Raw genomic sequence first — 19,336 nt, forward strand, 5'->3', positions numbered from 1 at the left:
GGGGGAGGCTTAGGAGGATCCAGCTTGAATACTGTTGTGGGAGGAGTTCCGGATTGATGGAGGTGGATAGTACCACACACGGATGCTATCCCAATGGCAACAGGTGAATGAGGAAAGAGTCTGGAAGAGAAATGGAAGAATGGAAGACACGAAGAAGGGAATCTATGGGAAGGGCGGCGACATGGCATGATTTTATAGATCGATGGACGGTGGGTAGGGAAATCTCGGCCTGGACATCGTCCACCCGCCTCCGCACGGAGGAGCTGGTCCCATTGCGACCAGGAAGGGTCACTGTTTCAGGCTAGGAGAGTGGCTCGACGGGATCAGACGTCAAGATTTGAGAGAGATCCCGAGACTAGTTTCCAGTGGTGTGATGGTCTCCGATATTGCTAATTACTGCGCCTGGGATGGATGAAACACGTGGTTCCGTGGGGCGGTTCGACCTGTCAAGATTACGAAAGTAATCCTCCGATCATACTGGGGTTTCTGTAGATGGTGATAGAGTTTAGAATGGTTAATAATAGCTCTGTAGTAATGAGAAGGATAGGTACAATAGTTCTGGGTGGTTATGCATGAGGTCATTGTTTGATCCCTGTCAGGCTATTGTTTTTTTATCTGCTTACCTGCATAGATCTAAGACGATTCTGCGATTCCCCTTCCGCGCCCAACCGGCCCCATTGTACTCCATCTATGACCTAAAGGCAGGAAATAGATTTCCCTTGTTCCTCTGCTCCATGGGAATTCCATTGCACATCAAACAATGGATTGTTTCATAACTCGTGGTACACGCGGCAATTGCTTGCCCCGTCGATCGCCATGTTCTTTCCTAGCAACAATAGTCCCTATTAAGCGAAGTCGGCGCTACAGAGGGAAGTAGCATGTATTCATCATACTATTCCCTAGCTCCCCCATTACGAACCACATTGACTCAGTGTCGTGTGATGCGGGCAGATCGTGTCGGCACTGGAGTGGGCTCGACGTGTTCATGGGACGATATTAGTCTCTAATTGAGTTCTGCCTATGATCCGAATTAGAAATTTTTCTGATCGATTCACTAGACCGAAAGAAAAAAAGAGAGGAAAAAAAGTCCCACTGCTTACGGCCGTCCGCCCCCCCAGCATATTGCGCCGTATGGCCTGATGCCATCCAAACCGGTTTATTTTCTAGAAGGGTGGATAAGGCCTCACCGACTTCTTTTTATAGCAGAAGAGTTCAAAATCTAAATGCTGAAGTCGGAAGATGAAGCACTTGACCATGCGGCGGACAGTGATGTATGTTTAGGCTTTTGGCAGCGGCAGGGATGTCATCAATCTGGATGCATGGCGTCCTGTCAAGAAAAGTTGACGTCTCCGGGTGGCCCATTTACCTGACACAATGATCGGCGGCATGAACCAATGTAGAAGAAGCCGTTATCAACAGAACCCATTCCCGTCGCTTCTGGCATAGCAGGAAACGGGGAAGATTCATCACCCACCCCCCTGGTAATCAAACGAGCAATATCATAACCGTAGCGGACACCCACGGAGCAAATTACCAAGATGGTGCCGCGTCTTCTCCACTAACCGTTGCCGATTCTCCACCTTGGGTATAATCAGTTCCTAAAGTCCTTCTTCACAAATCACAACTGCGCAATTACGACTCCATCGTACGTCGATGAACCGGACAAGGGTAGCACGGATACTCGTGAACTACGGAGTATTAACAATCCGGGTGTTCCTCGGATCTCGTATGGCTGATTCACCATGGCGTGGAGTTGGACACAGCCGAAATGATGTATCGACAGCTTGTCACGATCCATCTCGGTACCACGGTTGAGGTGTTTGAGATGCGAGTGCATGGACCTTGCTCTTGGACATGCTCTGGAGACGAGTCCGCCTAGAAGGCATCTAATCTTCCCGTATGCCGATCTGCGAGGCCTCGAAGAGTCTGTAAAGAATGAAATCCACGGCACCCAGAAGCGCCCCCGAGACGTTCACTTGGAGGACGCAATCTATCTTGGAAGTGCACTGTGCTCTGTCTCATACAAGGCATCTCGGTGACCAATTGATGCGAACAACCTTGCCGTCCTCTTCACACCAGTCACATTATCCAGCAACAAAATGCGGGGGTTGTGTTCTTCGTTGATGAATCCAAGCTTCCTCGCGGCCTGAGCAACCTCGTGTGTTTCAGTCTACAACCGATATGGAAGATAACTCCCGTCCTGACGTTGTCCACGGCAGCTCTCCCTTCTGTGTTGTCTTCATCGTCGTCTCCACGGAAGTTTCAGGTTTTCAGGCCGATCCGCGTGCGAACGGATTTCGAGTCCAGATGGGTAATAGTGCCTGGTGATCACCGAGGCGGGTCGGAATTGGTTTCCATGCCTTCCATGATTAGTGAGATCGGACTCGCAACTTACTGTCATCATGGGGTCTCGAGAAATTGCGGCCGCTCTCCGGCAACAAACAAAAGGATCGGTATCGGGAATTGTAGACTGGTCCACTGTAGGAAAAGGCGGCGCCCCTGGATAATAATGCGACCCTGGAGGTATGCAGGGCAGCCACATGCCGCTCATGGCGTGGGGTTTGGGTTGCAACTGCAGCGCTGCAATGTAATGTTGTTGACTGTTCAAGCCGCTTCTGCAGAAGCCACCTGCACCACGTGCGTCACGTGACATCACCGGATGCGTCTGATCCTATTGTGCTCAACCACTCCCTTTCCCTTCCCATCGCGAGATTCACTAGGGGAACTGATCGATTCCCGAGTCCACGCAAGTGTTCCCTTAAGTCTTCCGAATGCAGAGGAATGCCACACCCACGTTGTGCAATCAAACTCACATCCACCACGATCTACAAGATCGGTTGCTCTCTAGAGGATGCAAATCATGAGATCGCATTCCCAAAACGAAGTGCTAACTGTGTGAAGAATTCTACAACTGAATCATGAGCTGGTGCCTCGACTGATCACTGCAGTATAGCGGATGTCCTTCGAGTCAGCGACACTGGCACGGCACTGGCACAATATCGTCCAGTTGTCAATATAGGAAGCCCGGAAAGCTGGGGCTCTGAACGCCCTTTCCCAACCCAACCACTATGAATCAGTACAACCCCATTCATTGACTTCCACTGCGGCCTCAATATGCGGACAGTCGCTCTTTCCACTCTCTTGTCAGTATGGCTTCAGCGGATACTGGGGTGGGATAAGTTACTCCCTCCACATTCTCCTACGATCTCCCCACAACTCCTTCACTACCTAAGACCGAAACTCGGTATACCTCTTTCGTGACTCCAGTGGGCCACAAGACAAGGCTCTTGTTCGCCGTCCTCTCCTTCATTGTATCTTTAGCAGCCATTGTTTGTTACACTAGACTACCCCACACCTTACCTGTCTGTTTTCGGCAAGGCTACAACCCAAGGTCCTAATCTAGGCCTAGAGATCTGAAAGCAGTCTGTCCGGCCATACTGGCTGGTGTCAAAACCCTTAGATCTGGCCGGATTGTGAGCGATCTGCATTCGGCCTCCCTCCCGCCAGCTGCTTGTTTACTTAAACCAGGCGATTTCCATTCCATTGGTGCAGGATTCCTTCAGAAACTATACCTCACGCCCAGCCTCCTGGTTTTTGTGTGAGCGATTGGATTTCGGGATGTTGTACAACTTGTCAAAGGCCGTTCTGGCGCTTTCTGTGCTGGCTGCCAGCGCAGATGCTGCAGGAATGTGAGTGACGGCCCGCCCCTTGCAGAACACACACATTCCAATTTGATTCCATCTGCTCACTGGTTCAACAGTCGGCTGGAAAAACGTGCATCCACCTTCGACTATGAAACTGAGATGGTCCGCGGCGTCTGCCTCGGGGGCTGGCTTGTTCTAGAGCCATGGCTGTCACCGGGTCTCTTCGATGCGGCCCCGGATGGCGCCGTCGATGAGTGGACATATACCGAAATTCTCGGCCAGGATGAAGCCAAGGCTCGGCTGATCGGCCATTGGGACACCTTCATCACCGAGCAGGATTTCTTCGACATCGCTGCTGCTGGCATGAACCACGTCCGCATTCCCATCGGTTACTGGGCCGTGGAGGCTCTCCCAGGTGACCCATATGTGGACGGTCAACTCGAGTATCTTGACAGGGCCATTGAATGGGCGGGAGCAGCCGGTCTCAAGGTCATTGTTGATCTGCACGGAGGTGGGTACCCTGTTAATCGGTGCTCCGCAGTCCAAATCGCTAACAAGAAGATCCAGCTCCGGGCTCTCAGAATGGATTTGACAACAGTGGGCGCAAAGGAGCCATCCAATGGGGCCAAGGAGACACTTTAGGCCAGACCGTCAACGCGTTCCGGAAGCTGGCTGAGCGCTACGTCCCCAGCAGTGATGTGGTTACCGCCATCGAAGCAGTCAATGAGCCATTCATCCCGGGAGGAGTCAATGAGGACCAGCTGAAGGAGTACTACCAGCAGGCCTACGACATTGTGACGCAGATGAGCCCTGATGTTGACCTGGTGTTCTCAGACGGCTTCATCAACCCCACCCCCTGGAACGGTTTCATTAGCGACAGTGGCAACATTGTGATGGACAACCACCACTACGAAGTGTTCGACATCAACCTGCTGCGGATGAGCGTCGACGACCATGTGAGGAGTGTTTGCGACTTTGGTCGCACGCAACTTGCCCCCGCGACCAAGCCCGTCGTTGTGGGTGAGTGGACCGGTGCTATGACCGACTGTGCGCGTTATCTGAACGGCCGTGGCGTTGGGGCGCGCTATGATGGTGCGATGGGCGGTGAAAGTGTCGGCGATTGTGGCCCCTTTATTCAAGGCAGTGTGAGCGACCTTTCTCCTGACGACCAGAAGAACATGCGCCGTTTCATCGAGGCCCAGCTGGACGCCTGGGAGATGAAGAGCGGCTGGTTGTTCTGGAACTGGAAGACCGAGCAGGGTGCCCCTGGTTGGGATATGAAGGACTTACTGGATAATGGAGTCTTCCCCTTCCCTCTGGAGAGCAGAAAGTATCCCGGACAGTGCGGCTAGATTGACAGATTCTCCTGTTCCTTGCCTTCCGTTCTCTTGCTTATCGTACTTCATTTCTCCGTGATCTATTAGATCCCTATTCTTAGTCTATTCTTCGTTAGTGTTAATTCAGTGGCTTGTAGAATTCATAAAGCTGGTTCCATTATGTTCACATTAAGTAGAGATTGCTCGTATGTACTCCGTATAGGGTATTCGTGTATGTCAAAGTAACCGCCAGCATTTACAAGTTGCTTCCCTGATTTCGCCATGCATCCCAGCCCGACCCCAATATTTGCGCCCATTGAGCCTCGGTAAAATCCACATTTGTGGCCGACAAGTCAATATCCTCCCCATCCGGAGTCTGTCCGGTAGGCGCTGTGGCGCTAAAGTCCCACGAAGGAAGCGGCATAGACCCGTCGGAGGCGGTGGAATCCAGCGGGGTGACGATGCCAGTGGGCAGCACGCGGGCGGACAGCGGGATGTCCCCCAAGTACGGATTGTGGATGCCTCCTCCGAGCGAGAGCTGGTCTATTGACGCGTTGTTCTCGAGTGGAGCAGACGGCGTCTGCTGCGGCTGTTCCTGAGCCGCGGGGGGGTCGGCGGAGGCGAGGAAGGAGTCCGAAGCTTTGGCGTCGGCGAATTCGGGGGCCATGTCCATGTCTGCGATTGCTGTACCTGATGCTGTTGTTGTTGCTGGGCCGGAGGCATTATATTGCGACTGTTGGCGGGTGAAGTCGCTGGATATTGTGGAGGAGGAGGTCGAGTCCATGTGGAAGGAGTGAGGGGAGGGCTGTTTTCGCTTCTGGCGGCTGGGGAGGGACGAGGGTGGTGTGTGGTTGGGGGGTTGTTGATGCTGCTGGTAGGCGGCGATTGCTTTTGAGATGGTGGTGTCGGGGAGTCTGCAGTTGCCGATGACTTTGATGTAGGCGGGTTCCGTTGGGGAGTTGCCGGATTGACTTGTTGTCTAGGTTGGGGGTGTGAGTGAGTGGAGGGGTTAGGGGAGTTGCGGTGCTTACTGTGGCACTGCGAGGTCGAAGATCCCGCAGGGGTGTGCCCTCGATGTCGACGTCGAGCTGGACAAGGAAAGACTCGGTCAGGGGGTTCTTGTGTTTGAGGGCTTCGAGCGCGGAGAAGACGAATTGCAGCGAGGACCGGGCGGCGGTATCTTCGGGGCGGGATTTGAGATACTGCACGAAGACACGCGCGGCGATGTACACGCAGAAGGACATGAATGGGTTCATCTAGGGCGCGTGAGCCGGAAGGCATTGGGAGGAGTGAGGGCAGATGTTTATGCTTACCGTTGTCAGGTCCTGATGGCTGATCATCTTCATGATGTTGGAGATCTGGTCTGCGGCGACGATGCACCGCCGCTTGCTCTCGGTGATGATCTGCGCAGGCATCTGGTTCTTTTCGGCCTTAAATATGGCCGTCTGGTGCAGACAGATGGTGGAGGTGTGGATGGCCATGTTGCAGAAAACCACGTTGGGGTCGAGAATGCCCGCAGGAAGCCGGAGATGGCTCGGCATCGCAAGGGCGAAATGGAGCAGAGTGTTATCGTAGGATCGGTGCCGTTGCCAGTATCCGCCATTGAGGTCGCTATCGTTCTCGTGCGGTTCGGGGCGATGGAGATGGGATAGATTCCGACCAAACAAGACCCCCATGATCACGACCCCTCCAAATGAAGACAGGGTTGAAAGCCCATCGCCCACTATGATATCCTCAAAGCGGACCGTCCGTTGTGGTTGGTTCTGCAGGAATGCTTCTTCCGATGCGGGTAAATTCGTCGTGATCTGTCCAGGTCAGATCTCCATGTGCAGAAAGCTTGCGGCTGGTGCTTACATCGCGCTCATCAAACAATACAGGCCATCCGGTGCCGACGCTGGCGTAGCGATCGACGCAAAACGCCATCCAAAAGACTCGTCGTCGTTCTTCTTTTTCGGTCCAATCTCTCGGCGGGGGAAGCGACTGCTTGACCTCTGTGACCGCGCCATCGATCCGATTCAAACCTAGCATCAGCGCGAACCTGGAAGCCTTTCCACAGCTCAGCCACGCGCGAGGGAAGAACATCATGCGGAATTCGTAAGAGCTGATGAGAAGCCACGTCTGGCAATGCGCCAGCGACACAATGCCCTCTCCCAGGCCTTTCGTCTCGTCTAGTTCGGCGTACTTGCGAGCTCGTTGGTAGAACAGCCCGTGGAGATTCGAATATTTCTCGCTGACGGACGCAGCATGACACCAGGTCATGTACTGCAGGCACACGGGTGGCCGTACGTTCGGGGCGAGGTTCATCGATGCCATATGCCGTGGACGGTGGAGGATGGGTTGTGAAGGGTGGATCTTTTCGAAATAGATTTGGTTTCTGCTTTGACATTAGAACCTGCATGGAAGGGCCATGCGCAAGCCATGCCTAGACATACAACTCGTCGATCACCTCACGGGTGGGGAGAGGCTCTTCCAGTCCCAGACTGATCATGTCCCATCCAAACGTCTCCCCATGATCCACCACTGGCGGCAGGAATATCGAGGCCCCTGGTACTTGGCCTGCCGGACCAGCGGAGGGCGATGGAGGCTCGTCGATGCCATTTGAGAGCGAGGGGAGATCAGGAATATTCGTGGAGTCGTTCGGGATTGCGACGGGGAAATTGTTTCCTTGCGGTGGCTGTGACTGCGGCTGCTCCTGAGTTTTCAACAGGGTTTCGACCTGGGCTGCGCAGAAAGAGAGGTATGAGCATGGACGCGATTCTACAACACACGAAGATGGATCGACATACCCAGTCGTGCCTCCAACTGTTTGACGTAACCCCGCTTGGGGCCGCTCTTCTTGCGCACTTCGTCGTAGGCGCACTCGTGGCCCAGCCGCGAACACGTCCCACAACTAGGTCTCTTTCCGTCGCATCGGAGCTTTCGTCTTCGGCAGACGACACAGGCGATGCGCTTCATGCGCGGGACATACGTGGAGCTGTCGGCGTCGGCATGGCCCGCGGAGGTGGATGCTGTCGGGCAGTTTGCGTCTGTCGGGGAATGTCGTGGGTGGGACGAGTCTTGCGACGATGGATGGTGTAACTGGTCGTTCAGGAAATCCGCCATGGCCTGGTGGAGGGGGACGAAGAGGGAGATGAAGGAGAAGTAGCGATAGAGGGATGAAGAATGGTTTTAGGCGGCGGCAAGTGGTGTGTCTTACGTCGGTCGGTCGGTCGATGGCCTAGACGCCGATCACGAGCATCACGAATGTCAACCACATCAACGGGCAGGGAATAGGATACGGATATAACTTGAGAGGGAGTTGGAGCTTACAGATGTTTTTACTTACAGTCTACGCCTCCACTGATGCCTTGGTTATCAGATCCTTCGTCTCGATCGCACCAGTCATCCACTTTAAATTGCTTGGCTCCATCGCTGGATATACACTAAAGTCGACTGGAGGATTTAGATCCGCAATTGGTGTCTTCATAAACCACGTCTGAAAGTGTGCTCAGCCACACTCGTCTGTAAGCTGGCGTGGACAAGTCGGTTCCTCAAGAAGCAAGTGGAACGCCACGGAATCAGAAGAGCAAGAAGCTCGTATTCCCGGTCGAGCCACCTATATCAATACGGATGCCTAGACGAAGATGCGACTAAGGTTGGACGCCCTCATCGAGACTCAGGCACAGCTCGACCATACGTCAGGACCAGACGGTACTTGGATTCCGAGTAAGATGTGCATTTCAACCCATATAATACAAGAACAACGCCACATCGCGAGACAAGTAGATGCATGACAAACAGAACGGTCTAAAAGCAGCGCAGGTGGGATATAGACAGGTAAACTCGTCCGAACAAGCCAAGTCTGCATGTCTTGCACCCCATGTGTCCCGATATAGTACAAGAGACCGTAGACAACTCCTCTCCGCCGGTCCAAAGCAGCACAGCACACGGCTCTAGGCAGATATGGTCAAGCTTCTATCCTTCAGCAAGACGGTAACCGCCTGTATATTGCAAGTGACAAGAACAGAAGACCGAAACTCCGGCGGGTAGTTTAACTGTATCCTCTGCGACGCTTGCCCTGGTTGCGCACCCGAGGAACAACCACAGCCTTGTTGATCTTCCACTTGGGGCGAGTCTTGTAACCGGATTTGGCCTGGGCAGATGTTAGTATAGAACGCAATTTAGATCATACAGAAGTCAAGACACGTACCGGTAGACCCCAGGGACTCTTGGGATCGACGTTACCCTTCGATTTTCCTCGTCCACCACCGTGAGGGTGGTCCGCAGCGTTCATAGCCAAACCACGGACGGTGGGTCGGATGTTCAGCCAGCGAGACCGACCAGCCTTTCCGAGTTGACTATACTGGTAGTTGGGGTTGCTAGCGACTCCGACAGTAGCACAGCAATCCTTGTGAATGAGTCGGACCTCGCCACTCTGCAGACGGATGGTGACATGCTCGGCGATGCGTTGCTGCTTTTGCTGTTCACGCTGGGTCAGCTTCTTGACCTCTGCGCCCTCTTCGGCCTCCTCTTCTCCCGGCCGAGCTTGGGAGTTGCTTCCCTTGGCAATGACCGTCGCAAAAGTTCCGGCACTACGGCACAGCTGACCTCCCTTGCCCGGGCGGAGACCGACGTTGAAGATCAGAGTTCCGACGGGAATCATGTGCAATGGCAGGCAGTTTCCTCTCCAGGCGGTTCTGGCGGCGAGCACACCAGGATCCACGACTCCACCCATGCTTTCCCACAGGTCCTTCGGGATACCAGACATGTAGCTCTGCACGACATCACCCGCCCGCATGCCATCCGCCGCGAGAATGTAGCTCAGACGCTTAGTTTCCTGACTGCGGACCAGGGCAATATGAGCACTCCGGCCGGGGTCGTGTTCAATGCGCTCAACCAGGTGGGGGCCCGGTGCCGCTCGCTCAAAGTCAACAATGCGAATCCGACGCTTGTGACCACCACCACGGTGCCGGATGGTAACTCGGCCGGAGTTGTTACGACCACCCTTGGCATGGCCTCGTTTGGGGAAGGTCAGCTTGTGCACGGGACGACCTTTCCATAGGTGGTCGTTGATGGGTCTGCGCAAATGACGGATACCGGGGGTCCGGGGCTTATACGATCGGAGGAGGACACCGGCCTCATCGCGGGTCGGGGGAGGAGCAAAGGCAATGCTCGGATCAAAGGTCGAGGTAGATGATTCTTCCGTCGGGGGGGTCTCTTTTTCGTGGATCGTCGTCGAGTAGGCCCGGGAGGAGATCGACGACAGACAACGGAAGGGAAGGCGAAGGCCGGTCAAGGCCAGACGAGGCTGCAGCATCATGGTGATTGGAGAGAGGTCCAATGATCCGGAGTGGTGGTTCGCAAACTGCGGAGTGCGCGCACGCTATCGGAGAAGTGGTATGCGAAGGAGCGGCTCAACAGTCAAACATGCTTGCTCTAAAACAAACCAGATTAAAAGAGCATAGACCGAGAGACTGCTGATATCACCCCGGGAGGAATTGGCGGCAGAGGGGACCAAGTTCCTTGTGGTACTCTTCTCCGGATGGATGTTGCTTGTTCGGAGACGAAAATGTCTTTGGCGCGATGTGGCTGGGGAGGAACAAATCACCTGACTCGTGGCGGTGCAAAACGTATGCACCGCCACTACACGGTCACGATGAGTAATGGCAGTCACGGGACGGCGCGACACGGAACGACACGTCGAAAAGCGTAGGAAGCCCGACTGGTTGCTGGGCAACGGGCGTTTTGTTTTGGTGATCGCAGCGCGCATCGCGACGGATGACGGGATGCCATTCGATCCACCACTACCACCGTCAACCCTCTGACGGTATCATTACAGTCTATCCATTGTTCGCATGGCTGTTAATCGCAGATTTGCATAGAGTAACTCGTCTCTGAAAAGAGTTTATCGATTGAAAAGAAACGTTGTCCGGGTGAAGACGCTCATCTACTCCGTACGCGGTCATTTATTACCGGCGTGGAAGTTACCAGTATTACCAGATCGCATCCCTCTCGTGGCCGTTTCGGCGTCTTCCCTCTTTTTCTCCCTTCTTTCCTCCTCTTCTCTCTTCCTCTCCATTAATTCTTCCTTCGTACAAATCTTCTATCTTCCATTCCTGCACATACCTACCTATCTCTCAACCTAATCATAATTGAGAATCCCTCTCGTCCGTATCTTTTTTTTTTACGGTCAATTTACTGCCTACGAGTCGATCCAAGATTCCTGTCGTCAGCCACTGAGTGCCGCGCGAATTGTGCTGTGGGGCCCATCCGCCTTTCCCAGTTCCACGCTAAGAGTAGGGCCAAACATCGCTTTTGCCCTGTCAAGTTGACAACCACCTCCTCCCTCTACATACCATCCCAACCAACATCTACTCGAGAGAAACCCCATCAACCCACTTTGATCTTGGTTGTTTCTCGCGTCATTGTCTATAACACTACTGCTTCGGCCAACATTTCCACCCTTGCACCTCTCTCGAGGAACACACGCGCCGCCAGACTTACGTGACCCGGGTCTCGAGGACTCTGTCAACAACGTCAACAAACTCTTAGATGCACCATATTTGACGCTCTTCCACGTCCAAACCCCTTTCAAATTCCTGCCTCTCTTCTTGCAGGAATCCTCCGCCGTAACAAACCCTTTGGTTGGGCACACTCACGCGAGGTACGTGCAACAGCGCTCCCAGGCATTCAAGCTCCACTGGCGTAGGTCCATTGGAATGCTGACTAGACGACCTGGCAGTAATTATATTCAACTTTCCATCTTCTCTCGACCTTTCTAGTTATCCCTGTCACCGTTCTCCCTCAACACAATGCCTCCGGTAAGTCTTCCACCCTTTTCATACGCGTCATCGTCGACGTCTTAGGCCGTGACTTCAATTGGCCTAACTTGTTATAACCCAGACAACCGCGGCCCAACTAACAGCCCAACAGGCTCGAAGCCTCCGTACAAGGGGCACCATGAACGAGAATGATGAGAACGGTCCTTCGACGCGTCTGACACGGGCCAAGGCCGCTGCTCTCTCCGCTGGCGACGTCCCGACTGCCAATGCTGCCGCGAAGAAGCCCCTTCAGACAAAGAAGGCCGCCACAACTACTACCGCCGCTGGAACCCAGCGGAGACGTGCTGCTCTTGGCGATGTGAGTAACGTCACCAAGGGAGAGACCGCCGACACCAAGGAATCCAAGAAGCCCGCCACCAAGGTTGGTCTGACCTCGAAAGCTACAATGCGATCCGGGGGCGTCCAGAAGCTGTCGCAGACCAACTCGTCCCGTACCGCGCTGGGACAGAAGGACACCAACACGAAGAAGTCCCAGCAGGATGCCAAGGGAACTGGATTGGGTAGTGGACAGATGAAGCGGTCGGCCAGCCAAAAGTCGATAGAGAAGACCCTGCAGCAGGAGGAGCCGCCCCGTAAAAAGCAGGACGTGGAGAAGAAAACTCAGGAGAAGAAGGCAGCCGCATCCACAGTTGCTCCCGTTGTGGAGGAAACCGAGGAAGCTGTTGAGGCTGCTGCTTTGGGCAAGCTCCCGCCGGGTGTGGAGGACCTGGATGCTGAAGACCTGGATGACCCCTTGATGGCCGCGGAGTATGTGGTTGAGATCTTTGATTACTTGGCGGACCTCGAGCTGGAGACGCTACCCAACCCTCACTACATCGACCATCAACCCGACCTCGAATGGAAAATGCGCGGTATTCTTGTCGACTGGCTCATTGAGGTCCACACGCGTTTCCGCCTTCTCCCTGAAACCCTCTTCCTTGCCGTCAACATCATCGACCGTTTCCTTTCCGCGGAGGTCGTGGCTCTGGACCGCCTGCAGCTGGTCGGTGTGGCCGCTATGTTCATCGCGTCGAAGTACGAAGAGGTCCTCTCCCCTCACGTGGCCAACTTCAGTCACGTCGCCGACGAGACCTTCACGGACAAGGAGATCTTGGATGCCGAACGTCACATTCTTGCCACTCTTGAATACAACATGAGCTTCCCCAACCCTATGAACTTCTTGCGCCGCATCTCCAAAGCCGACAACTATGACATTCAGACCCGCACCCTCGGAAAGTATCTTATGGAAATCAGCCTTCTCGACCATCGTTTCATGTGCTACCGACAGAGCCATGTGGCTGCTGCGGCCATGTACCTGGCCCGCCTGATCTTGGAGCGCGGTCCTTGGGTAAGCATGCTCACCCTTGGGGACAAACCACCAGGTTACCAACTAATATGGATATAGGATGCCACTCTGGCCCACTACGCCGGGTATACGGAAGAACAGATCGACCCTGTCTTCCGCTTGATGGTGGACTACCTCCACCGCCCCGTCTGCCACGAAGCCTTCTTCAAGAAGTATGCCAGCAAGAAGTTCCTGAAGGGTATGATATCTTGACCAATGGTTGAAGGTGAACTGTTCTAATATCGTCCAGCATCCATCCTTACTCGGCAATGGGCCAAGAAATACCACTCGTTGTACATCGACAGCTCCCTCAGTCAAGCGTACAAGTACACCAAAGATCACGAATAGAGACGACACCGCATGACAAGTCACTGACCGTGGGGTTCCATGGCAGATAATCGAGAATGGGAGTTGGGTGATTCCATATGTTGGCATTTCTTCGTTTGATGGTCTAGGGTACCTCTTGCATATGTTTACGACGGCATTTTTTCATTTTCAGTTGCGGACGTTGGCATTATCCACTTCCAGGGGCGTCAGGCGCTCGTATTGTGTTCTCTAATCCTCTTGCTTTTCTTTCTGGAGGCAGCACCGCCGGGTTTAACTTCTCTGATACCTTTTTTTTACCTTCATAAGCCCTGTTTATACTGCAGGCGTCGGATGCACCAGGGTCGTTTGAATGTATTTGCAATTCTTTTTGGTTTCGCCCTTCGTTTCTTCGGACATTTCATTTCCTACATGCAGCTCGGCTCGATTTAATTGCCCTGCTCATTACAGACGCAATCACTGTCGCTCAATGTTTGAGTTTGTCGGGTTCCTGGACGATGAAGGGATAGAATGCGGGAGTCTGTGATGTGGGAGTTGAACATGAAAAGTTTTCGGACCAGTGAGATGACCAGCCTGGGAACGGCCTTTTCTTTTGTCTATACCGGGGAAATAATGAATCGAAGGAATGATTCTACTGTTGTCTCTTGTAGAGCCCATACTGCATGGAGTGATTGGCCGAGTGCGAAAAACGAACCGAGGTTCCGAGTATTATGTCTTCGGCGACCTGCACCTCATTCAACTATCCGTGCTTCAACGCTCTGCTTCTCATCGCATACGCAGATCCATAAATTATAAACCAGAATATAACGGAGCGCGACAGACATGCCATCGCATTCCCCATCATGTGCTTTCTGTAATATCGCAGCCGCCCATCCCCCTCTTCCACCTTCACGCTTTCTCTCGGCAGACCAAACAGGAGAGACAGCGGTTCCTCTTCCATCCGACCCGTCAGACACACACGCCTTTCTAGTTCTCTCAACCAAACATGTCTTGGCCTTCCTAGACATCATGCCACTCACGAGAGGCCATGTCCTGGTCGCGACGAGAGATCACTACAAGAAGCTGGGGGATATGGACATTCGAGCTAGTCGCGAGGTGAGTTTAGGTCTAATCCTAGGCATGGTCGTCACGAAGAGTAATACTCTAAATATTGCTTTGCCTTCCGACTGATTAAATGCAGATCGGTCAGTGGCTGCCCATCATCTCCCGGGTCGTCATGCGGACACTCTACGGCGACGAGGCGGATTCGAATTGGCACTGGAACGTCGTGCAAAACAACGGTATGGATCGGCCTTTGTTTTCAGCTGCTTTTTTAAACTCTATGCGTATGCTGCGAGCTAACTCGAGCAGGCGAACGGGCCGCGCAGCAGGTCCCTCATGTCCATTTCCATGTCATCCCCCGGCCGCCCTTGGACCCGGCGCCGACGGCGGCAAAGGCTAGCTGGGTGATGTTCGGGCGCGGACAGAGGGACGAACTGGACGATGAGGAAGGGGAGGCCCTGGCGGGGTTGTTGCGGGCCGAGTTGGCGAGGGAGGTACAGCGGGTTCGAACTGAGGGTGTTGATCTGGAAGCGGATTGGGATGTTGAGCGGAAGGGACTGGGGAAGCTCAAGCTCTGAGTGGTATTTGTTTTGTTTTGGTTGTTCTATGATACCTTTGCGCTGGTACGGTTTGATAGATGGATCTAGGTATGTGCTACTGCTGGAATAGATCGATTGACGTCGTGATGGCATTTCTATCAGGGACATGGCTAATCAGAAGGCTGCTCTTTGGGAGGTAATACGCGTTGGAAATACTACGGATCGGTTGGTTAGCTGTCTGTTGATGTGACGATTGCAGCGCTCATACCTTTCTTCGGAACGGGTTGAGTTCATCGGCTTTACTTCCCTGGGGATCGGTCTTGCTCCGCGCCTGCGAGACGTCTGAGAATTGCCCCTCCGGGAGTCGCCGGTAGGTAATGAGTCGACGGGACCCTGCGCGAGAAGTCAGTTGCGGATGCTCTAGCATCATGCATGGGGCAGCGGAAACGCACAGTTGCTGAACGGCTGCACAGACACATGGACGACTTCGAGGTTCGGGTGCATTGGAATCAGGTACTCAACGTCCTCATCGTTGGCGTCGGGCATCCACATGGCCAGTCGTCCGTCTGTGACGAGTGTTCGCGCAGCGAAGGCCAGGATATCACCGAGCATGGCCTCGAAGCCGTAAGGTTTTTTGGGCGCGATATAGCCGGGGCGACTAGAGTCTGTGTCAGCGATATGTTGGGTGATGGAGTGAGCCACGAGGCATCAATACAGATGGACAGGGACGCCGTCCCATACAGGCACGGCCTGGCGACCTCCCTCGCGAGTGCCGAGGACGCGCAGACCCTCGCGCACGCCGTACGGAGGGTCGCAGACGATGCCGTCCAGGAGCGGGCAATCGCGGAGTGGCGTGTTGGTCAAGTCGGACGTAAAGGCATCGAGGTAGTTGCTCTCGATGCCGTACTGCCTGAAGTTTGCGAGCAGGCCGATCGGCTCGCCATGCTTCTGGTCTCGGCCGCGGAAGCTGCGTCCGTCGATGTCGGAGCCGAACGTTGCGGCGCCGAAGTGCGCGGCGGCGACACAGAAACTGCCCGTGCCGACGAACGGGTCGTAGAAGATCTTGCCGGGGGCGGCGTGCGCCATGTTGGCCGTGACGAGGCTCAGCTCGGCGTCCATCGAGGTGGTGCTGATGTACTTGCGCTTTTTGAGGTCGTACCGGTGGACCATTTCGCGACTGCTACAGGCGACGCGCCGCCCGAAGAAGATCTTCTGCGGCTCCTCGGTTTCCTTGCCATTCTTGTCGACCGGCTGCGGTGACGGGATCACACCGGCGACAGCGGGGCGCAGCTTGAATTCTTCCAGGACGAAGAAGTCGACGTCCGGGTCGTTCATGCGGATGGGGCCCTGGAAGCCCATGTAGGCGAAGGACTGGATGATCTTCTTTTTCGTGTCCAGGGTGCGCTTCCAGAAGGCGGACTCGACCGTGAAGCGGAACGGGACGGTGAGGTAGTCCTTGAAGCGATGCTGCGTCCGCCTGCGGACGTCGGCGTGGAGTTCATCATAATTGGCGCCTTGGCCCCAGAGTTCGAAGATATCTTTTGCTAGAATACTGCGCGTGATAAGAGCGCGTGCGTCATCCTCGCTCTGGAGTTTCACGAGGCAATACGGTGACTGTGGAGAGTCAGTGGTGGGTTGTGTAGAAGAGGCAAATATGGATATGTATAATTTTGGGCGGCGGGAGCGGGGAGAAAATTTCAGGTGAACAGCAGTTCACACCACCAAACGGAACAATGGTGGTACATAACAGTGTAAACAGGAGAAAACATACCGATCCATCGTAGAAGAGAATCTCTAGAGCAATCCCAGCAAGATCCGCTAACGCTTCGATCTCTGGCCGTCGGAAACTCTCGTGAGACTGCGCGAAGCGGATTAGATACTCCATTGTCGCGTGCGTCTGGCCCAGATAGGGCTATGAAAAGGAATGGGAATATCCTCGTCTCTCACGGGTGGAGCGAAGGTGATATGGTATAGCAAAAGATCCAGCTACTGAACACTGCTGCTGGTGGAAGGTGGATGTGGGGATGATGATGGATCAGACCCGGAGTTGGATATTTTTTTCATGTTGTTTCTTCGGAACCCGCATCCCAAGGCAAAAATAACCCAGCAAGACAATTTGGATGTTCGCAACTATGCTCAAAATCTAACACAAAGCCCAAGAAAATCCCGCCTATCCCATACGCAAATGACATGACTCGCCCTCTATCGTCAAGAAAGTATGAACAAGTATCGACCAGTCGTGTCTACATCAAATCCCGTTCTTGCAACCAGAGCAATCAAAGCCTCCAAAGACCCAGAAAGAAACCAAAGTGTTACGCCGTCCCAGTAACAGGGAGTCAAGAGCCAACGATACCATGACCAAACACCGTCGCTATGCGCCGACAACCTTAAAAACATGTCGTGACTCGTATCCTTCGACAGTGGTGACCTCGACCTTTTCGTCGGGGGGAATCATCTCATGTTGGAAGTCCCAGCCAGCCCGGCGACAGAGTTCGGAGACGACCACGTCACAGTCGCCCAATAAATCGATATCAAAACTAGTATGTGACACCGGCTGGATTCCAGTCAGCACACTCCCATGAGAGAAGACACTGTCCAGCACTTACTGTACGAGAAATGTAGATCTGAGGCACCTGGCGAGGGAGCACGCCGGGGACTTCCGCTACAGGCGCCACCTTCAAGGATGTGCCGATCACGATGACTAGATCCACCTTGTCGCGGTCGTGGTGAAGAAGGCGACGGCCAAACTCGTCAGGAAGATCTTCGCCAAAGAAAGTGATATCCGGCTGGACACAGTTAGCACATCTGCTGGGATCGACTTTGAGAAGTTCGCGAACCTTCATCACTCCTGGAGTCGGGATCTCGTAGTCTTCATCCTCGGAGCTATCCTCGCCATCGCTCTTCCGACCCTTGTGGTTTCCGTTGCTGCTGCGTTTGCGCTTCAGCCCCTGGGGCCTCAACGAGTCCTCAGCAATCTGCTTCTGACACGCGGTACACTGCGGGACAACGCCCTTCTTGATGTCGTCAAAAATGGCATCACCCGGGACTTTATAGTGGCACTTGACACAAGTGGCCGTTGCAAACGAGCCGTGACATTGGACGATTTTCTCAGGGACGACACCCGCGTTGGCCTCAATGTTGTCGATATTTTGGGTGTAATTCGTGAGTAACTTTCCTTTGTCCTGGAGTAGTCGTATAAACCCATGAGTCGGGGAGTATTTCTTCTCTGTGGGCAAGATGTCCTTTGCGATAGAAAAGAAAATGCTCGGATCTTCTCGAAAGACGTGAATATCAAAAACCTCCTGAGGGTCGCTAAGACCCAAGTGCTCCAATTGCGAATAAAGTCCAGTATCTTTCGAACGGAAGTCTGGAATTCCGAGACTTGTTGAGATCTGATATCTCGTCAGTACATATGCACCTGAGTAGGAGGCTTCACTCCAGCGATACTTACACCAGCGCCTGTCAGCACGACAATGTTCTTGGACTCTTGGAGCAACTTGACAGCATCATCAATGGAGTTGTACTGCGGGAGTTTTGGACGTCTGGAAAATTCCCGCGAAATCGCAATAGCCAGCAAGGGATGGTAGGCCTCGTCCGGTGCACCTTCAAGGAAAGCAGGCGGCATGATACCAAACGCAGTGCACAACTTCTTCGCAGTGACCGTGTCCCGCGCGATTGTTTCCTCCACAAACGCAGCTTTGCCAATCTCATGCAGGCGGTTCCGAAAAGCGATAGCCTCGTCCAGCGTGCAGGCACCGGGCACTACGTAACAGCAGCGCGGTTAGCGGATAAATTGATGGGAGCCGTATACTTGAAGGGCAGTCTTACCTCCGTCGCGGAGCTGCTCGTCGCGAAGAACCTGAATGGCATCTTCGTATAGAGACTGCGTCTCCCAGTCTTCAGAGTCGCCGCTGTCGGACTCGTACTCCGACGCGGACCCTTCGCCCTCCAGGGCGAGAGGGTTCTCTGTCGCCATGCCACCTTCAACCTCGGCAGAGGCCATATCAACGGCTTCCACTTCGACCACCGGGTTCTTCAGCGGGCTCTCTCCGTTGGGCGCTGGTGCCAGGTCCATCTTAAACGCGAGATGGTACACGTTTCCAGCAGCCTCAGGCCGACTCTTCGCTCACATTGAACTTTTTGCCACGCTACGTCGATTGGCCGGGATAAATTTGGCTCTGCGAATCTCCGGCGAAAGGATCGGAGAACACTTTATCCGGCGCCGATGGCTGGGCGATATCACTTGACAGAAGGACGCGATCAAAGCCGAAGGAATAATAGTGAGGTTGGGAGATGATAAGGATGGTGTGATTTATGGAGATCGCGC

General features: G+C 54.0%; 5 protein-coding genes across 5 annotated transcripts; 2 read left to right on the forward strand and 3 right to left on the reverse strand.

The window, feature by feature from the left end:
- Positions 1-3,618: 3,618 nt before the first annotated feature.
- On the forward strand, positions 3,619-4,996 carry exg1 (glucan 1,3-beta-glucosidase; the record flags this gene model as incomplete). Its single annotated transcript, XM_001213027.1, has 3 exons — positions 3,619-3,689; positions 3,761-4,155; positions 4,212-4,996. The coding sequence occupies 3 exons, from the start codon at positions 3,619-3,621 to the stop codon at positions 4,994-4,996; spliced, it is 1,251 nt and encodes a 416-aa protein (XP_001213027.1).
- Positions 4,997-5,682: 686 nt separating this feature from the next.
- Positions 5,683-8,062, reverse strand: ATEG_03850 (putative C6 transcription factor Prf; the record flags this gene model as incomplete). The annotated part of the gene is made up of 5 exons (XM_001213028.1): positions 5,683-6,216; positions 6,274-6,765; positions 6,815-7,334; positions 7,393-7,681; positions 7,747-8,062. The coding sequence occupies 5 exons, from the start codon at positions 8,060-8,062 to the stop codon at positions 5,683-5,685; spliced, it is 2,151 nt and encodes a 716-aa protein (XP_001213028.1).
- A 928-nt stretch (positions 8,063-8,990) lies between these two features.
- Positions 8,991-10,259, reverse strand: ATEG_03851 (mitochondrial 54S ribosomal protein uL2m; the record flags this gene model as incomplete). Its single annotated transcript, XM_001213029.1, has 2 exons — positions 8,991-9,092; positions 9,150-10,259. The coding sequence occupies 2 exons, from the start codon at positions 10,257-10,259 to the stop codon at positions 8,991-8,993; spliced, it is 1,212 nt and encodes a 403-aa protein (XP_001213029.1).
- Positions 10,260-11,751: 1,492 nt separating this feature from the next.
- Positions 11,752-13,453, forward strand: ATEG_03852 (B-type cyclin nimE; the record flags this gene model as incomplete). Its single annotated transcript, XM_001213030.1, has 4 exons — positions 11,752-11,760; positions 11,873-13,108; positions 13,166-13,304; positions 13,356-13,453. The coding sequence occupies 4 exons, from the start codon at positions 11,752-11,754 to the stop codon at positions 13,451-13,453; spliced, it is 1,482 nt and encodes a 493-aa protein (XP_001213030.1).
- Positions 13,454-14,766: 1,313 nt separating this feature from the next.
- On the reverse strand, positions 14,767-19,084 carry ATEG_03853 (putative histone deacetylase SIR2; the record flags this gene model as incomplete). The annotated part of the gene is made up of 9 exons (XM_001213031.1): positions 14,767-15,090; positions 15,278-15,402; positions 15,462-15,667; positions 15,725-16,623; positions 16,781-16,921; positions 17,396-17,563; positions 17,616-18,401; positions 18,461-18,771; positions 18,838-19,084. 9 exons carry the CDS (start codon positions 19,082-19,084, stop codon positions 14,767-14,769), a joined length of 3,207 nt encoding a protein of 1,068 aa, XP_001213031.1.
- Positions 19,085-19,336: the final 252 nt, after the last annotated feature.

This window comes from Aspergillus terreus, genomic scaffold (genome assembly GCF_000149615.1).
Source record: "Aspergillus terreus NIH2624 scaffold_5 genomic scaffold, whole genome shotgun sequence".
Taxonomy (NCBI): Eukaryota; Fungi; Ascomycota; class Eurotiomycetes; order Eurotiales; family Aspergillaceae; genus Aspergillus; species Aspergillus terreus.